The sequence below is a fragment of the Grampus griseus genome (genome assembly GCF_964374135.1).
Source record: "Grampus griseus genome assembly, chromosome: 19".
In the NCBI taxonomy this organism is placed as follows: Eukaryota; Metazoa; Chordata; class Mammalia; order Artiodactyla; family Delphinidae; genus Grampus; species Grampus griseus.
Window position 1 is genome coordinate 31,059,399 of NC_139013.1, and position 19,726 is coordinate 31,079,124.

At 54.5% G+C, this 19,726-nt stretch overlaps 1 protein-coding gene across 1 annotated transcript in view; it reads left to right on the forward strand.

Annotated features, from left to right (window-relative positions):
• Window positions 1-19,726, forward strand: part of CPNE2 (copine 2) — a 53,226-nt gene that overhangs the window by 12,458 nt on the left and 21,042 nt on the right. The window contains exons 2-9 of the mRNA XM_082677512.1: window positions 9,048-9,262; window positions 11,607-11,786; window positions 13,600-13,674; window positions 15,572-15,643; window positions 16,748-16,831; window positions 17,121-17,210; window positions 18,186-18,284; window positions 18,808-18,894. Coding sequence (XP_082533638.1) covers window positions 9,083-9,262; window positions 11,607-11,786; window positions 13,600-13,674; window positions 15,572-15,643; window positions 16,748-16,831; window positions 17,121-17,210; window positions 18,186-18,284; window positions 18,808-18,894 — 867 coding nt within the window. The 5' untranslated portion in view covers window positions 9,048-9,082. The remainder of the gene's footprint in view (window positions 1-9,047; window positions 9,263-11,606; window positions 11,787-13,599; window positions 13,675-15,571; window positions 15,644-16,747; window positions 16,832-17,120; window positions 17,211-18,185; window positions 18,285-18,807; window positions 18,895-19,726) is intronic.

Here is a 19,726-nt window from a genome sequence, read left to right on the forward strand (position 1 = left end):
GGTGTCAGGGCTGACCCCTGCAGCAGCCTCCTCCCCATGCTGTCTGTATCTATATTTATCCCCATGTCGGCCTGGCTGCCTTTTGGGAGTGCATCGTCTTCAGAGCTCAGCAGCTTTAGCTAAGATAGGGAAGTGATTTGTGTCAAGATGCTGCCCACCCCCCACCTTGATGGGAGCACCAGTCTGCTCTCTGAGGGGCTGTGCACCACATGGCAGGAGCCAGTGCAGCAGTGGGTGTGCAGGGAGGGCCCCAGGGAGTATTAGCAGCTTGGGGATGGACCCCCCCCATTTCAGAGAACCAGCGCTGTGGAACATTGGGGTGGTAGGGCTGCGGCTAGAAGGTGGTACCAGATAAACTGTAAAGCCTTTCAGCTCAGAGATTCAGAGAACTCCTGATTTCCGAAATCCTAGAATTCCCAAACCCTGGGATTCTGTGAATCTGTAGGCTTCTGCAATTCCAAGATGCCGCAGATCCTCTTCCCTTCACCTTCACTCTTCCTTCAACTTTCAGCAAACGTTTGTCAAGCTCCCGTTCTATGCCTCTCTGCTCTGGAAACAGCAGAGATGAAAATAAGATCTGGTCCCATCTTTAAGCTCAAGTGAGGGTGACATTTCCTAAGCCGGTGGTTGCAATATGGTAACAATGTAAGTGCTTCCCTCTCCAGGGCCAGGGGCTCAGGGGGCACTTTGTAGAGCAGTCCCCAGTTTGTGTTTTTTTAAAAAACGTTTTCTTGAAGTATAATATACAAAATAGAGCAGACTTCCTGCTCAATGACTGTTCACAAACCCAAAACATCCGTGTTAGCAGCCCCTAGATTGAGAAACAAACGTGACCCTCACTGAAGCCCCCTGGTAGCCCCGTCCGGTTACTCACACCCTGCCCCACTATCTTGCAGTGCCCCTCCAGCAGCATAGACTTGTTTTGCCTGGGTTTAACTTCACGTAATGAGATTATACAGGATGACACGCCCCTTTGCGTCTGGCTTCCTGCATTCAGTATGTTCATAAGACCTATTCATGTTGTGGCTGTCCTCGTGCTTCCTTCATGCTCGTGGCAGTGTGGTCCACCGTGTGCACGTTCACCATTTATTTATCCCTTTTCCAGATGATAGGCATTTAGGGGACTCCCGGCCTGGGGCTATTACAAATAGTGCTGCTCTGAAAGTTCTCCGGTGTGTCTTTTGGTGAACATATTGCATGTTTCTGCTGGGCGTTGCTGGGTCATCATAAGGGATGCATTTATTTAGCTTCGTAGTCGCTGCCAAACATTTCTCCAAAGCGGTTGTACCAATCTACACTCCTGTTGGTGACATGTGAGAGTTCCAGTTGCTCCACATCCTTGTCAACACTTGGTATCGCCAGCTTTTTAACTTTTATCCTGGGGGTGGGGGCAGGAAGGCATAGTGGCATTGATTTCATTTGGTTTTGCTGAGCTGAGTTTGAAGAATGACAGAGCTAAGTGAAGAAGAGGGAAGGGCATGCCAGGCAGATGGAACAGCATGTGCAAAATTACAGAGGCATGAAAAAGTACTGTTGGAACTCTGTGTAGTAAACAGCATAGCTAGAGCCAGAAATGTGTTGAGGCAGTCGGTGGGGGGGGTGGGCGGGGGGCGGCAGCTATCAGGGTGTTTGGACATTGTCCTGAGAACAGTAGGGAGTCCCGGAGAGGATTTTCTCATTTGAGCGAGTACCTGCAGTGTGTCAGGCATTTTGTAATTTACGTTTTTTTTTTTGGTGGTACGCGGGCCTCTCACTGTTGTGGCCTCTCCCATTGCGGAGCACAGGCTCCAGACACGTAGGCTCAGCGGCCATGGCTCACGGGCCTAGCTGCTCCGCGGTATGTGGGATCTTCCCGGACCGGGGCAGGAACCCGTGTCCCCTGCATCGGCAGGCGGACTCTCAACCACTGCGCCACCAGGGAAGCCCCTGTAATTTACACTTGATGCATAAGAAAACTAAACTGAGACTCAGAAAGACCAAATGACTTGTCCTGAGTCGTATTAGCAGAGGCTCTGGAATGCACATCCTTCCAAGCCTCAGTTTGCTCTTCTGGAGAATGGGAGTGGTGATAACACCTCGCTCAAGGATGTTGTGAAGCTATAGAAGTTAAAGTCCATAACACACTGGGCACAGGGCCTGGGGCAGGCGTTATTATTACTCTCATTTTATATCCTGTCTCCATCACCACAGCCATACCACCCCCTCTCTTCCCTGCCAGCTGACAGGGTGGGAGTGGGCTCTCCTGGCTCCCACAGTTAGGAAGGGCTGGCAGAGAACTCTAGCCTCAGCACCCTATTTTCCTGCCCCACGGCAGGTCTTCTAGGACCTGAAGGTTGCTACGGTGGTTAATCTTATGTATCACCTTGGCTAGGCTATCGTGACCAGTTGTTCAGTTAAACACTAGTCTGATGTTGCTGTGTAGGTATTTTTTTAGATGCGATTAACATTTAAATCAGTGGACTTTTATTAAAGCAGATTATCCTCCGTTACGTGGGTGGGCCACATCCAATCAAAGGCCTTAAAAGCAAAGACTAAGGTTTCTCCCAGAAGAAGGAATTCAGCCCCAAGACTGCAACATAGAAACCTTGCCTAGTTTCCAACCTGCTTGTCTTGCCCTGTGGATCTCGGACTGAAGACTGCAATGTCAACTCTAACCTGAATTTGCAGCCTTCAGTTTTGCCCCGCAGATTTCAGACTTGTCTTCTCCAACAAGCTCATGAGTCGGTTCCTTAAAAGAAATCTCTCTATATATATGTAGATATCCTATTGGTTCTGTTTTCTCTGGAGAACCCTAATACAGTTGCCATTTGTCTTCCTGGATCTTTCTCATCTGAGAGATGGGGTGAAGGAGGCAACTTAGATCTGGATGCGTTCAAGGCATCTTCTGACCCTGTAAGTTCAGTAAATGCAGCCATCAGGGCCAGTGGGGACCAGGCATCTGGTTAGCCGAGAGTTCCAGTTACCAGAGTGTCACCATCTAGACCAGAGGCTGCAAACTCAGACGTCTGCCGAGACCTCGCGGGAACTCAGCGTGTGAAGTTGGCAGGGCTTGTACGGGGACCAAGCATGACATCTGCCTAATTAGGCCAAGAGCGGGCTAAACCAGAGCCATCCCTGGGGAATGGTCAGCCACTGGTGGGCCGTGTAGCAGCCTCCCGCCTAGGAGCTTGGTGTTCAAAGTGTGGTCTCAGATGGGCCGCCTCAGCAGCGCCAGGAAGCTTGTTAGAAATGCAGACTCTCGGGTCCTTCCCCAGACCTGCTGCATCAGAATCTGCCTCACCTACCCACCCCTCTGGGATTTGTGTGTTACGAGGAGGGCTTGTTAAAGCACAGATGCCATTCTGGGGACTCTGAGCAGGTCTGTTTGGGGCCCAGGAACCTGCCTTTCTAACGAGCTCCCAGGAGATGCTGAGGAGGCCCATCCGGGAACCACCCTTGGAGCGGAGAGAGCCTGAGGCGACCCCAGGATCCTCTGTTGTCACAGATTAGACCCCACTGAGCAGGATTTGCTGCATGATGAAGACCCAGGAGCCCTCAGCCCAGGAGAGTAGCACCTTGAAGTGTGTGTGGGTGTGGGGTCTGAGTCTGTTATTCCCTCCCTGGCCCCCTATCTACCACCTTGGTCTCCCTTGGCATCTCTGAGCTGTGTCTTCCAGCTGAGAAAGGGAGCCTAGAACGATATCCTCAACGAGTTTTCACTCCTGGTCCCCTTTACATACACCGTAAACTTCACACACCTCTCCCCCTGCCCCCAGTCATCAAGAATCGCTGATAATAGCACAAGCTGCATGGTGTCCTTCTAAATGCTTTACCTCATTTAATCCTCGACATCAATACCTGATGAAAGCACTTTTGCTGTTCCTGTTTTTATAGAAGGGGAACAAAGACCAGAGAGGTTAAGTAACTTGCCTGAGATCACACAGCAGGTAAATGACAGAACCAGGGATTCAAGCCCAGCAGTCTGAGTCCAGAGTCAGTGCTCTTACCCTCAGCACAGTACCGACCAGAGGACCGCACCCCTGTCCTCATAACTGCTGCCAACAAGACTGTAGAGCATTACTTGCTGCAGTTGGCACTGAAAACAGAATTTCATTTTTCAGGTATCTGGTTGAGCATGCTTTTTCAGAGGGCCCAGGATGCCCCCCAGTTCTGACAGGCCATCCCGCTGTTGCACTTGCCCCTGCAGTGGGGGGCACCTCGGCCTTGCCCCTCCCGTGTCCCTTTTCCCCATCTGGGCCTCCAGGTCTCCACCTCAGCCGCTGCCTCCCCCGCTCCCTACCGGCTCTCTCCCTGCACCTGCCTCTCTCGGTGTCTCCTGTCACTGCCCGTCTCTGAACTGGGGCCCCCCCTGCAGGCCACCTTGGTGTCTCTTCTCCACAGTGGGTGGGATGCAGAGCCGGGCTCCTGGGTCCTGAGCTGCTGGGGCCAGTGATGGGCGGGGAAGTTGGAGTAGGGCAGCCCTAGCTCTTAGCCTCAGCACCATTCTTCCCTGGCTTAGAAGCACCACTGCCCCCTTCTTGGGCCTTGGTTTCCACCTCTGTGAAATGGGACATGAACCCCTCTAGTGCTGGCCTCTTGGAGCAGTTATGATGGTTCCGGGACTGAGAAGGGGCTTCATGATCCCTCAAGTGCTGTGTGTAGCCAGGAGGTGGTTGTGATTCCTCTGGGGCTGCAGATTAAAGAGCCTGCCTGAGGGGCTCCCTTCCTCATTCGTTTGCCACAGTGTAGGTGCTGCTCTAGGTGCTTGGGGAAACAGTGATCCCTCCCTTGTGGAATTTACATTCCAGACAGTACACAAGGCAAATAGACAAATTAGTAAAAATGGTTGTAGATTGCATTGATCTGTGAAGGAACCAGTGTGGGGCTGAGATTGCATTAGCTTGAGTGACCAAGGAAGGCTTCTGAGGAGGTGACGTGAAGCTGACAACTAAGACCTGTCATGTGATGGGGCTTCCCTGGTGGTTCGGTGGTTAAGAATCTGCCTTCCAGTGCAGGGGACACAGGTTCGATCCCTGGTCGGGGAGCTAAGATCCCACATGACGTGGGGAAAGTAAGCCCGCGTGCCGCGACGAAAGATCCTGCATGCTGTAACTAAGACCTGACACAGCCAAATAAATCAATTAAAAAAAAAAAAAAAAGACCTGCCACGTGAAGAAAAGCATTTCTGGCTGGGGAAAGAGCAAGTGCAAAGGCCCTGAGGCAGGAGAGAGGTTAGCATATTTGCAGAGCAGAAGGAGGCCAGTGCAGCTGGGGCACAGGGAGTGACGGAGAGTGTGGCATAAGGTGGGGTCAGGTCAGGCCCTGTAGGCCTGGGGAGGATTCAGATTGTGTGACAAGGAAGGGCAGCCACTGGGAGATTTTCCGCAAGAGCTGTGGTAGCATCTGATTTGCATGTTTAAAGACTCCCTCTGGCTCTGGCGGGGCATGGAAAAGAGAGAGTCTGGGGGCTGGGGTTGCTCAGGGAGACCTGACATGGGCCAGGGAAGTGGAAACGGGGAGATGGGGTCGATGCTGGACGCATCTTGGCGGTGGAACCGACAGCAGCAGTAGGATATGGGGGGTGAAGGAAAGAGAGAGGTCAAGGAGGATGGGTTCCTAGGTTTCTGGCTAAAACTGGAATGTTCTAGACCTGTGACTCAGCACCAGAGTCTCCAAATCCTGTTCTTCTGCCTAAAGGGTAAGATGTCTTAGGAGCCGGGCCAGCGGACCCTGTGGGAGCTTAAGCCTCCGTCTTGTTCATTGTTGAAGCCCGAGGGTGCTCAAGGAATGTTTGCTGAATGAATGAATGGGAATTCCCAAGCCCTGCCCGCTCTTTGCCTCAGTTAACCCATCTGTAAAAGGGACTGCTAGTTTTGTATCCCCGCCTTCCAGTTCCTTCCCCGGGGCTCTGGTCACCCCAGAAGGCCTGTGTCCATCTGGGCCAGGAGTCAGGACCATCCACGAGCAGGCCCCAGCTCCCCAGGCCCCCTCTCCAGCCTGCAACCCCAAATTACCTGTACTGCGGTGATGCACCAGGGAGCGTTTCCATCTTGCCTAGATGCGCATGGCAGGCCCAACTCTCCCTTAATGACACCTTGCCTGCCTGCCCTCCTGCTGGAGTAGGAGGGGAGGGGGCCCGGCCCAGCCTAAGCCGTGGTTTCTTTTTCCATTGCGTCAGGCCTCAGGGTCTGGCCTGCCCGCCCGCTGCCGGCTGGCACAGAGGGGCCCACTCTGACCCCCGCCTGCCCCAACTCCAGACATCATGTGCTCCCCGTTTCGGGGATCCAGAAGCTTCCAAGCAGAGGGTGAGTTGGGGATGGGGGACCTGCCCCTAGCTGGGGGAGGAGTGCCCCCTTCCCCGCCCACTCATCACTCACTCTCTCTGGGGCCTGCAGGCTGATCCAGGTGGGGCCACAGTGGGCTCTGAGGACTGTCCCCTGGGCCTGGCCCTCCTGGCCACACCCTCAGCCAGGCTGGAGCCAGTGAGGGGTAGGAGGAAGTGCAGTAACCTAGGCGAGGGATGATGGTAGCTCAGACCAGGGGGAGGGCGGGGGAGAAGTGGCCCCAGAGTGTCCATACCAGCGCTTGCCTTTGCATCTGTTAGCCTGCGGGCATGTGTGCGCGTGCGTATCGGTGTGACGTGCACAAGGAAATGTGGGAACCTGGGTGTGTGTACCTGATACCCCTCAGGTACGGGATGAAAACAGAGGTGTCTGACTTGGCAGTATGGGGGATGGTGGCCCAAATGGCATCTAGCATGTCATGAAGGGGGCCTGTGAGGTGGAGAGGGGTGGGTGAGCTGGAATCCACCCCATTAGTGATGATGGGAGAGACAGGGGTGCGGGCAGGGTAACGCCAGAGGAACTGGTGACCTTGGGGGCGCCGGGGTTTTCTTAGCCTCAGGCTCCCTTTGGCCTGGCTGACTCCCCAGGTGCCCCCACCTGGTTCTAGGTCCCCACCATGCCCAGCAGTCCCCTGGCCCTGGCCAGAAGGCCGTACGTTGGCCTGGGAGTCTGGAAAATTGGTTCACAGCCTGCCTCTGTTTCCTGACTGTGTGACATTGTACAGGTGACTTCTACTCTGAGCCTCAGTTTCCTTATCTGCAAAATGGGGGTGACTCTTGTGCCCCCCACCCCACCCCAGGTAGTTGTAAGCATAAACAGGTGTTCTCTCAGCTTCTGTGTGGACGAGTCAGCCCCCAAATACTTACCCACAAAGGCCAGGTTCCAACTCCTTGACTAGTATCTTATCCCCTGACTGTCGAGTGGGTAACTGGCCCTGCGCTGCCCCAGAGGAGGGAGGTGAGAGGAGGCCATTCCTTCTGAGAGCATGAACCCACCTGACCATGCTGACCAGCCCTGACTACAAGCTGAGCACTTCACCCGCATGATGTCTCTGATCCTTATTCACTCTGGCGGGGCAGTTCCTAAAATTGCCTCACCCTCCAGCGGGGGACACTGAGACTCGTTCATTCACTCTAGAGTGTTGACTGAGTGTCTGCCAAGTCCCAAGACCTGTGCCAGAGCTGGGATCCTGTGGTAAGAAGACTACCCAGCTCCAGCCCTCTAGGACCTCATGTTCCAGGCTGGCTGAGAGCTGCAGAGGGCAGCCAGGTCCTGCGGGCTCCAGGCTCCCAGAGGGAGCTGGGGCTTTATTCGGAGAGCGATGGAAGTCTTGGAGGGTTTTTTTTTTTTTTTTTTTTTTTCTTGGAGGGTTTTAAGCAGAGAGGTGTCATGGTCCAATTTGTGTTTTTCAAAGCTCACTCTAGTTCCTGTGGGGACAAGGGGTGGTTAGACTAAGGAGAGGCAGCAGGGAGACTGGCGAGGAGGTGGCTGTGATCCAAGCGGGAAGGACCGAGCCACAGTGGCATTGCTGGGCCCGCTCCCTCTCCCTCTGACCCCAGCCCCTCGCTGGGCACACGCAGCCCCGGTCTGCAGGAGGCCTGCGCGAGCGCGGTCCCCTCTTCCGCTCCAGACACAGCGCCCTGGGCATACCTGACAGGGAGAGGACCTGGACAGTGACAAAGCCGGTGCTCAGCCTCCTCCCTCCCACCGTCTGTCCCTAGAACAGAACCTCATTATAGTCACACGAGCCCAGAGCATCAGCACAGCACTGCAGTTTGCCTGCAGTATTTATTCTTGTCGTGTAAAAACTAGTTTCCATCGGAGGGGCTGGAGAGCTGCGTGTGTGCCGCAGGGTGGCCGTGCCGAGTCAGGGAGGGATGAGCAAACCTGTGACCCGCCGCGGGGAGCGGGGAATAGGGATGTCCAAAATGGACATCTTGCCGGGTGGCTGATGCTGGAAGGCGGGCCTGGGTGAACTTCAGATGTGCAAGTGGAAATAAGATCTGACCACACCTCGTAGGACTGTGTCATGATGTGTCGTTAGCACATGAGGAAACTGAGGCACAGAGAGCTGAGGATAAGGACCAACTCAGGCAAGATCTGAGCGATACGGAGCGTTTGTGCATTCGTTGATTTATACACGTACCTTTTTTTTTATTCAACAAATGTAAACTGAGTGCCTCCTATGGACCGGTCACTGTGCTTAGGCTGGTGATACAGGATGAACAAGACAGATAATGAACAAAGTCAAGTTTTGTATAAGTGACCAGAAGGTAGCTTCCTAGCGGCCAAAGCACTGAGGGAAACCTGAGCAATTACAAGCTCTGTCGTAGCCGCAAGATGCCGATATGTCAGTTGCTCAGGAGAAGCCCAGGTTTTCCTGGCAAAATGATTGGGATGCCTGTGTCCACTGTGATTTGTTGCTGATCTGACAGGGGCAGCTTGGACCTGGGTGTATCTCACAGGTAAAGACGGACCAAAGCAGAGAATGACTTTAAAGACAAACTAAACACACCTACCGGAGACTCCTTTTTCACGCATTTCCTGCATTCTTTCTCCAAGCTTTTGCCCATGTCATCCTCCCCACTGCCACCCTGCCCCACACACACTCCTTTTCTTCCATCTTTAACCACACCTTGAGGGTCAGGTGGTGACGCCTCCCCAGGGTGGAGTGGCGCAGCAGATGTCTGTCCCCTCTCTGACCCCCCAATGCTGTCCCCTCAGACTGCGAGGAGCTGCTGCCGCCGTTGCCGACCCCCATGGCCTACATGCCGGGTGGAGGTGCCCCAGCACCGGGGGTGGCCCCCGTGGGCTCCCAGTACTGCGTGTGCAAGGTGGAGTTGTCAGTGAGCGGCCAGAACCTGCTGGACCGGGACGTCACCTCTAAGTCTGACCCCTTCTGTGTCCTCTTCACAGAGAATAATGGCAGGTGGAGCGAGGTGAGGCCCCTCTGTGTGCAGCTGCAATGGGTGGAGGGTGGCTCGGTCGCTGGGGAGGGGCTCTCACTGTATCCCAGGGACCTGGGGTCAGGCCCTTGGAAGTACTTGCAGTGTGGGCCGGGGGTTACTTAGAAAATTGTTATTCTGAAAATCAAATTTTATTTAAAATGTTTATAACAGTACTTAAAATAATTATATTTGTGTTTATTATAATTCATAGATTTATATTTATATAATTTTATATTTAGTGTTCTATAATATTTTAAGTTACTATAATATATAGTTAAAACCTTAGAGTTTTGCCAAATGCTTGCTTTCATTTTTAAAATAACTTTCTCCTCTTATTCCTAAATGAGCACAGTCAGTGAGGAGCAAACAGAGAAATAGGGAACTCAGGCTTTGGTCCCAGAGCTGGACCAAGACCCAGCTCTGTCACTCCCTGCTGTGTGGGCTTGGGCAGGTGGCTATCCCTCTCTGAGCCTGTCTCCTCATCTGTGAAATGAGGATTTTCTTTCCCTGCCTACCTTGGAGAGTCCCAGAGCTGGGGATGTTGATGGTGCCACAGCCAACGACTTCTGAGCTGGAAGACTTTTGCCTGAGGGCTGGGGAAAGATGCAGCTTAAGGAAGGATATTAAGAAATCCAAACTGTTAAGACTTTCAACGTTTAAAAATGGCTTTGTTTCCTATTCCGAAAGGGGTCTATATTCATTGCAGTAAATTTAGAAAATCCAGGTAGACCTAGAGAAGAAAATCAAAATGGTTGGGAACCCGCCTGTCAGGGAGAACCAACTGTTAATGGTTTGGTATCCAGCCTTCCAGACAGTTTTACATGCATATAAATTTTCCAAAATATGTTTCTATTTTTCATAGTTATTTAATGAGGCCTCGGTGGGCGTCCCACAGAACATACTGTGGTTTACAAAGAATTTCCACAGATGTTGGCTCCTTCTTGTGATGCCAAGGAAATGGGCTGGGATTGTTGACCCATTTTACAGAGGAGAACTGGGGCCCAGAGCGGGGAGGGACTTACCTGTTTCACCGAGCACGTTGGTGGTACAGCCAGAAGTGGGAGGTGGGGCATGAGGTCAGCCGAGGATTGCTGGGGGAAGCCCCAGGCCTGAGGCCAGCATGTCCAGAGTCCCCTCTGACAGGTCTCCGGAACTCCCCCCGCCCCTGCCCCTCGGGGAGTGATGTCCTCCCCCACTGCACCCACCCCCACTCATGACATGCCCCCCACCCTCCCTGACAATCTCGCTCCCACCCAGGCCAGACACCCTGGCTAAAAATAACTCAGGGCCAAGACCTCTTCCGTCCCTGCTGCTCTCTGGCCCTTGGAAATGGGATGGGTGGGAGGAAAAATCAACACAGCCCAGGCCCTAAAATAGACTGTCACCCAGATTCCGCGGTTTGGGGCCTCAGTGCAGAGAGACCGGGAGGCGGGGTTCCTGTCCCAGCCCCACCAGAGACCCACAGTGCAAGGCCCTGCCCTTCCCCAGGCCTCGGTCTCCACACTAGGTAGGGGACGCTCGGTTCCTGGTTTTGACATTCCATGGTTTGAGGAAGGTACAGACACCTGCCTCCGGGGAGATGGGGAACCCCTGACCTCACCTCCCCACTAAGTACCCCTCCTTCTCTCTGTTTCTTCTCTCAGCTTCCATGTAAAATGTGGTTTGAAAAAAGGGTTCTCCCCAAATATAAAGGATGAAAGCCACAGGTGTCAAATCCTTTCATTTTACAGAAGGGGAAACTGAGGTCCAGATGGGAAAAGGGACTCCCTCTGTCACTTAACCTAGGCAGGGACAGGGTCCGACCTCTTACCTTGGAACCTGGGTATGGAATCAGGACCAGTGTGTTAAAAGTATGAATGGTGGGCTTCCCTGGTGACGCAGTGGTTGAGAGTCCGCCTGCTGATGCAGGGGACACGGGTTCGTGCCCCAGTCCGAGAAGATCCCACATGCTGCAGAGCGGCTGGGCCCGTGAGCCATGGCCACTGAGCCTGTGCGTCCGGAGCCTGTGCTCCACAATGGGAGAGGCCACACAGTGACAGGCCCACATACTGCAAAAAAAAAAAAAAAAAGTGTGAATGGTAGAGTCAGGACTGGGTTCAAATCTTGGCCCTGCCCTCTAGCTGTTCGACCTTGGGTGAGTCACTTAACCTCTCTGTGCTTCAGTGTCCTTATCTGTGAGCTGGGAGTAATGATTGTTTCAGCCATCTGGGTAACTGGCCATGAGTGCCTGGCACAGAATTGGGTGTTTAGCAAGTAAGCACCATGATTCCCTGTAGCCCAAGAAGGGTTGAAACAGCTACTTGACTCTGACAACTGTTTCCCTGCCCTCTGCCAGTATGACAGGACAGAAACTGCAGTCAACAACCTCAACCCCGCTTTCTCCAAGAAGTTCGTCCTTGACTACCATTTTGAGGAGGTGCAGAAGCTCAAGTTTGCCCTGTTTGACCAGGACAAGTCCAGCACGCAGCTCGAGGAGCATGATTTCCTGGGCCAGTTCTCCTGCAGCCTGGGCACGGTGAGCCGGGCTCCTCCAGGAGGGCGGGGTCAGTGCAGTGCCGCCATAAGTCACCTAGCTCCCAAGGATGGGGCAGCCCCCTGGAGAGTCTGCTGCTGCCTGCTTTCCCTGGTCCTGTTTTCCCGCCTGGTTCCCGAGGTGGCATCACAAATGTGGACAGCCTTGGGGGCCAGCAGGCACAGAAAGGGGGAAGTAGGCAGGTGCGGTTGGGGCCAGGCTGAAGTGTTCCCCTCGGAAGACACTGAGCACAGTGCCACACAGGAGTGGGGCGCCCTGTGGCCAGAGCTGCTCAGTGGTAGAAGTAAGCAAGTGTGGTCTTGACTTCCTGGGATGGGAGCATCTGACCAGCAACCAAGACACCCACGATAGTCCCACTTGATGGCTGGCTCACTGTGTGACCTTGGGCATCTTCCTTTCCCTCTGTGGGCCACATTTCCCCCTCCAGCTCACTCCTTGGTGAGCTTATGGAGGTTGCAGGGCTAAGAGCTCCTGATACAAGTTCCGATCATTGTTAATGGCTGTGTGCCCTAGAGCGAGCCCCACACCCTTCTGAGCCTCACTTTCCCCATATTTTACTTGGGGATAGTGATGAGCTCTCTGCCCAGTCTATAGGGATGGTGGGTGAATAAAATGGAAAATGCTTCGAGAGGTTCTAGTGGAGACTGAAAGGCCCTGGGCCTTCCAGGAGATGATGTTCAATGAAAAAAGCAAGGGCCCAGCAGTTACGTAAGAAGTGGGGTGTGTCTCTCAGGGTCCCCGCCATGTGTCTACACCCTCAAAGGGTAACTGAGGAGAGAGCTTTAGGACCAGTGGGCAGGGGCAGGAACCGACAAGGGGTGAGGAAACCTTTACAGGACTGACACCTGTCAGAAGCCCAGCCACCCCTAGCCTGGAGGGAGGGGCGGGGCAGGAAGTGGTGTCGCCAGGTCCTGGGGAGAGCTGTGGCCACCACGGGGAGGCCTCTGGACTGGAGCCGAGGCCGATGAAGAGCAACAAAGCTTCCGCCAAGGCTCCGCCCAGCCCTTCTCCCCTCCTGCTCTCCTAGCTCCTGCTGGCACCCCCGTTGGCTGGACCCCAACAAGCTGTAAGACAGGGGAGCCAGGTGATGCAGTCCGCAGTGGCATAGAGAAGGTGGAGAAGGGCAGAGAGTGGACCTAGGGAGAAAAAGTAGCACAGGGAGACTAGGAACATGCTCACATTGGCACAAAGAAACACTGGCCTTTTCCCCAAGAAACAGAACTGTGGTGGCACAAGGAGGGTGTGGGAATGGGGTGTACAGAGACGGGTGGGAGGGAGACTTACAATGTGTTCCACTTGTCCTTTCTATATTGTATTGATCCTTGAACTCTGTGTGAATGTATTCACTATTCAAAGCAATGAAAATACATAGGAGTCGTCAGGGTTTGATCCTCTCCATCAGGGGTCACACCCTGAGGGAGGGTGGGGGTCTCTGGATGACTCTGGAGGAGGCAGTTACGTGGCTAACCTCCCTTCAGCAGTCTCCAGAAAGTGAGCCTTACAAGAGCCTTTTCCTGGGGACATCCAGGTCAGCAGAATCCGACTGCTGGGATTCTGTCCCAGCTGTGGGACCTCGGGCAAGTGTCTTAACCTCTCTGGGCCTCAGTTTCCTCAGCTGCCCGGTGGGGTTAGCAGTGGTTGCTGTCTGCCTCCCATGGCGGGGATCACGCAGGGGGAGGTTTAGCCAGCGCCTGGCATGGAGCATCGTGCTGTGAGCAGTGCCTGTTGAGGATTTTTTCCTCCCTGGGTCTCTTCCCCAGCCCTCAGAGTGAGTGCCTCTCCTCTCTCCCTCCAGATCGTCTCCAGCAAGAAGATCACTCAGCCTCTGCTGCTGATGAATGACAAGCCTGCGGGGAAGGGCTTGATTACGGTACCAGCCCCGCTCCCCGCTCTCTGCTCTCTGCACCCCACACACTGCCCACTGCCCTCCCCCATCAATGGGCCACTTCACTGGCAGATAATCACCAGCTTTGTTTGGAGTAAAAAGGCCCAACTTACAACTTAGCAACAGGTCTCTTAGCAACGGGCTCCTGGCTCCACATATGATGTGTTGGGGCTGCCAAACCAGGGAGTGGGGGGCATTGCCAGGGGTGCCCACGGTGGCTCCCCAGGCAGGGGCGCTACTCCTCCTCCCTGGAGGCCTCCAGAGCCCTCCCTGCATCCACTTCCAGCACTGGCCTCTTGGGCGACTTTCAGGCGTTTCAGAGCCTTGCCCACCGGAACTCTGCTTGTGGCTGCAATGCGCAATGATACCTGCGATGCGCAGTGATCCCTGTGAAGCGCAGTGATTCTTGCGATGCGCAGGCCCTTCGAGCGGCTGAGCTCTTCGGTCATTAGAATTCCGGAAGGCGGGGAAACCTGGTTTTACAGATGAGGGAACTGAATCCCAGAGAGGAAGTGCCCTTGGGCGGTTCAGCTAGTGAGGTTCGCTCCTAGATTGTCCCTCTTCAGAGCCTGTGTGACGCCAGGGGTTCTGGAGGGAGGAGGGCTGTACCTGTGTGTGTTCACAGGCCTTACTCCCCTGCCCTGGAGCCTTCCTGGCTTCCCACTGCCTGTGGAGCCATGCATTCCAGGCTGGGAGGGACCCAGCAGTCGCAGCTGTTTTTTACCCCGTTCATGTCCATGGCCTGTGTTCAAGGCAAACTGAATTCTTAGCATACCCTGCACTTACCCCAGGCCCTCATCCACTGTTCCTGCCACCTGGAATGTCCCCTCCCAGCCTCCCCCATCTCTTGGGGTTTAAAACCTCCCCATCTAAATGCCTTCACAAGCCAGCTGCCCTCCACGTGGAAGCCAGCCCAGAAGGACCCAACCCAGTGGGTATGCCAACCTCCAGCATTTCCAGCAGTTCACCTCCAGACCTGGGTTCTGTCCTCCTGTGAAATGGGGGCAGTAATAGGGCCTACCCTATGGGGTTGTTGAGCAGGTCTCAGCTGGAGGGGGGGAAGGGGAAGGGGAGAAGGGGCCTCTAGCCTGGCCTCTGTCTGTGGTTCTCAGGGTCAAATAGTTCGTTAGGTGAGGCCATCCCAGAGGTGTGGGAGCAGAGGAAGTCCTAGCCGAGGGAGAGCCCTGCCCACTTGGGTTGCTGTTGGCCAGAGGGCCTTCCCTGCCACTCTGGGGAGGTGAGAGGAAGAGGCCCAGAGAGGGTAGATGGCAGCCTCGAGGTCACCCAGGTGGTGCATCACTGGCTGGCCTGGGGCAGAGGGCCATGGCTGATGGGGAGGGCATGGAGGATAGATGAGTGGTGTGAGCTGATGAGACAGCAGAGAAGAGCTCGGGTGGTCCCTTGCCTGCCCTGGGCCTCAGTTTCCCTGGCTGCACAGTGCAGTTGTTAGAATTTCCGACACCTTGGTGTTTTGAGGTGGTTGTGTGTGCTCCCTGGATCTGCAGTGGGGACATGAGAGGGTCTGTCAGGCTGCTCGCTGGCCCAGAGCCTCTCTCTAGGGCTCAAGACCACCCTCCATGTTTGGTCCCTGCTTCATCCCCCCCCCCCCATCTCATGGCCCATCTCTTGAGCCACATTGGGGTCACTTTCTGATTCCTCATATCCAGAAGGGTTATTACCCCCATCTTCCAGAAGATGGAAACTGAGGTTTGAGGAAGACGAGAGACTCGTCCCAGGTCACCTGGCACTACTCTTCCCCACCACTCCCCTCCTAGCCCTGGAGAATTGACTCCTGGGGCAACCTGTGTCCAGCCTGCCTGAACGGAGGCCAGAGGGAGTCTCAGGACAGACCCCGACCCCCGACGTTCCTCTGGCCTTACAGATTGCTGCCCAGGAGCTTTCAGACAATCGGGTCATCACGCTGAGCCTGGTGGGCAGGAAGCTGGACAAGAAGGTGAGGCAGGCAAGGGAGGGGGCTTTCCATCAAGGAGCAGGAACCCTCCCCCAGCCCTGGGGTTGTGTGGCCTGGGGGTTCTGGCCACCACCTTCATTGCCCCTCCAGGGACAAGTCCATAGCACACGGCCCTCCTGCCACCCCAAATTAGGACTGCTTCACCACTGAGGTAGTGAGTTTCCTATCACTTAGAGATATTCAAGACATGGCTGGAAACCCACTCGTTGGGGCTCCCCATCCCACGTAGTGTAAATGCTAGGGTCCTTACAGTAACCTACAGGACCCCACCTGATGTGTCCTCAGCTCCCCCCGACTCCCTGACCTCACCCCTTCTGCATTCCCTACTTTCATTCTGTTTTAGCCAAATCAGCCTCTTCATTGTCCTAGGATTAAACCAGGCACCGTCCTGCCTCAGGACCTTTGCACTTGCTGTCTTTTCTGCCTGGGATGTTCTTTACCCTGAATATTCTCATGACAGGCCCCTCTCTCACCTCCATGTCACCTCCTAGTGAGGCCTTCCCTGAAATTGCAGTGGTCCCTGATATCCCGCCCCCTCCTCCTTTATTTGTCTCCTTAACACTAATTGCTGCCTCTTGTGTATTACTTACTCATTTATTTTATGTCTCCCCCTCTTGAATATAGCCTCTTTAGAGTCCATGTTTGCTTAAATAAATGGAGTTTTAAAGGACTCTTCTGCTAGGATAGTTTCAGTTTTTCAGAATCCCACTAAAATGAATTAAAATCCCATCCTGCTGGGTGCCTCCCTCTGCCCTGGGAACAATCTCCCTCTTGACGTCCTGCCCCACTGAAGATGCTGGAATTGTAACGTCTACAGGCTCCAGGTCTTAGGGTCTCTGAGCCCAAGCTCTGGTAACCCCAGGATGGGGCAGTTTCTCCCGGGGCTGCTGCTTGGTCCCAGGGGGCTGCAACTGCCCTGGGCGTCTGCTGAGCCCTGCAGAGGCTGAGGGGAGAGGGGCCAGGCTGGCTCTGCCCACAGCCCTCACTCCTGACGCCAGGTGTGGGAGGCAGTGGGGCCACACCCCCACCCCATCTGAATCCGGTGGAATTATGCCTTCCTCACCCACATCCTCCCGCTTCCTCCAGGACCTCTTTGGGAAGTCAGACCCATTTCTCGAGTTTTATAAACCAGGAGGTGATGGCAAGTGGATGCTGGTCCACAGGACTGAGGTGGGTGTGTTGGGCTCCAGGGGTCTCTGAGCCAGTGGGTCTGTAGTCCAGCCACACCCAACAGCTCAGGACGGGGCTAGGCAGTCACAGCCCTGCGGTACACAGGAAAACCCAAACTGGCCCCTAAAGGACTTGTTCCCTCCCCATCACAGGGATGCTCACTTCCATCCCCAGAGGCATGGCTGTGGGTCTCTCCACCTTGCCACTCCCTGTCCCATTGGGCTGGCCCCACCCCAGAGCTGTACTGGCCCTGGGCCTGAGTTCACCCTTGCCTCTCACTGTCCTGCAGGTGATCAAGTACACTCTGGACCCTGTGTGGAAGCCATTCACTGTGCCATTGGTGTCCCTGTGTGATGGGGACGTGGAGAAGCCCATTCAGGTGAGGGGGGCTATGGGAACCCTGCTGCCCACCCTACCAGCTCTGGCCTCCTGGTTACCTGAGGCTTCCTGGGGGTGCCTTGGCAAAGCTCTGGAAAAAGAACCCTTGTGGGGGGAGGGGCAGGAGACCTGAGTCCTTGTCCCAGGTCTGCCTGACCCTCTGAGTGATCTGGGCAGGGCCCTCATCTCTGTGATTCCCTTGTCTCAAATGGGAACAGAGTGACTGCTCTTTTTTTCCGGAGGGCTGTGTGCTGCTAGCTAGGATAATGAATGCAGAATCACCTTGGAAACAGCCAAGTGTTGTTGCTGTGATGAAGGTGATGATTACTAGTCTCTGAAAGCCCTAAGTCCTCAGGGGCCGTGTCTGAGAGCAGACGAGGTGGGGCGAGGCCCTGAGACCATGTAGGGATCCCCAGGCAGGGCACCAGGAAACTTGGGGTCTAGTTCTGGGTCTACTACTGCCACTGTGAGACTTTGGGCAAGTGCTTCCCACTCAAGGCCTCAGTTTACCCATCAGTACAATGGGTACAACAATTCCTGCCTTCCTTCTAGGAGTGTCATGGCAGCTAAGTTAGAGAGCATATCAAGCTGGGACTTTTTGTGCCCATCTCAGGAAAAAAATAGCAGTCTAGGGAGGACTCCAGACCATGGCCCATGAGGCCAGGTGGGCCACCACCCAAGATAGATTAGCAGCCCAGTGTCAGGTGTGTGAGGTGTGCAGCTTCCTGCTCCAGAGGGAATGGCCTCCATTACTAGAGCGGGCACCCTTTCTCCTTTTCCCGGCAATCATGGAAGGCTTCCTGCAGGAGGCGGTTCAGGAGCTACCGGCATCATCCCAAGCCAGCTAGTCAGATCTGGAGGAGAGAGGGAGGTACCACCCCCCAAAAAAGGCATGGGATTTGCTCAGGGAGCTGAGAGGAGCTGGCGAGTGCCTCCTGTGGGGCAGCTCTGGGGTGACTCGCTGGACCCACTCCAGGTTATGTGCTATGACTATGACAACGACGGGGGCCATGACTTCATCGGTGAGTTCCAGACCTCGGTGTCACAGATGTGTGAGGCTCGTGACGGCATCCCGGTAAGATGTGCACATGTGCGTGACCCCAGGACCTCGGCAGGGGATGGGGAAGGGGCACAGGTTTTTGAATCAGGCAGACTGGGGCCCAGATCCCACCTCTCTGCCTTATGACCTTGAGCAAGACATTTAATCTCTCTGAGCCTCAGTTTCCCCATCTGTCAAGTGGAGGCAGAAGAGTAGAGTGGGAATTAAATGAGATTAAACAGGTAAAGTACTTAGTGCATAGTGAGTACTCAGGGGAGCTGTCTATTTAACTCTGAGAAGCCAGGCTCTGGGCAACAGTTCTGGGTGCATGAGTGGACATGACATGGATGAGTTGTCTGGGGATGGAGGGCAGATGCACATCTTCTGACCTTGGGCAGATATAGCTTGGCATGAGCCTAAGGTGGCAGGAAACATTTCTGGGGTGGGGGGCTTCCTGGAGGAGGCATGCTGCCCCTGTGGAGTAGATTCTGGGGCCCAGGAGAGGGTCAGTCCCCACAGAAGCCCCAAGCTGAGCTCCTCTTTCTTCTGTGTTGCCCAGCGGGAGTTTGAGTGTATCAACCCCAAGAAGCAGAAGAAGAAGAAGAACTATAAAAACTCGGGCATCATTATCCTGCGTTCCTGCAAGGTGAGCCAGCATGGGTGGGCATGGGGCACAGTCCCGGTTTGGGGGTCACACAGAGGTATATCGCTGCACAAGAGACAGAGCGTTGGGTTTGGAGCCGGCAAGGCCTGGGTTCAAATCCTGGTTCTGCCATGTCCTGGCACTGTGACCTGAGCTTAACCTCTCTGGGCCTCAGTCTCCTCATCTATAGAATGGGAAGGTTAACAAGATAAGCATGTAAAGTGTTAGTCTCATATCACATTCCTTTGTGGAAGTCAAGGAGGGCATGCGATGACCTTCCAGGGTTTCCTTGTTGGAGCATAACTATAGGGAGTTACTGCTTCCCAGGCTTGCCCATTGCATGTTCAGCATCAGAGGGGCAGAGGATATCAGGCCAGGGTGACCTGTGCTCTGGCAGTGACACTAGTGAGGGCTGAGGTTACTGGCCCGTGGTGTAACTGGGGCCACTGAAGTCCACAAAGACAATGAAGTTTGCACCGGCAGTGGCCAGGCTGAGGTCAGGGGCCAGGCCCCCCTGGATATCTGGTGGCCACGTATCTGCTGGAATCAGGTAGAACGTTAAGGAAGGCAGCCCAGGCCAGAGCAGCAAGGACCCTGGATGCTGGGCCTGAAGGTTCCAAGTCCTGGCACTCTCTCTACCAGCTGGCCAACCCCAGGCCTCAGTTTCCTTGTCTGGAGACTAGGATTTACGTGAGCATTCAGTGAGGTCACAACGTAGCAGTGCCCTGTAGAAGTTAAGCTGACAGGTTGCAGCATCATGATTTCGGGTCCTTATTTCTGAAACTTGGGTCATTCACATCCCTCTTCATGATTTTTTCCACCTGCCTTATTATGT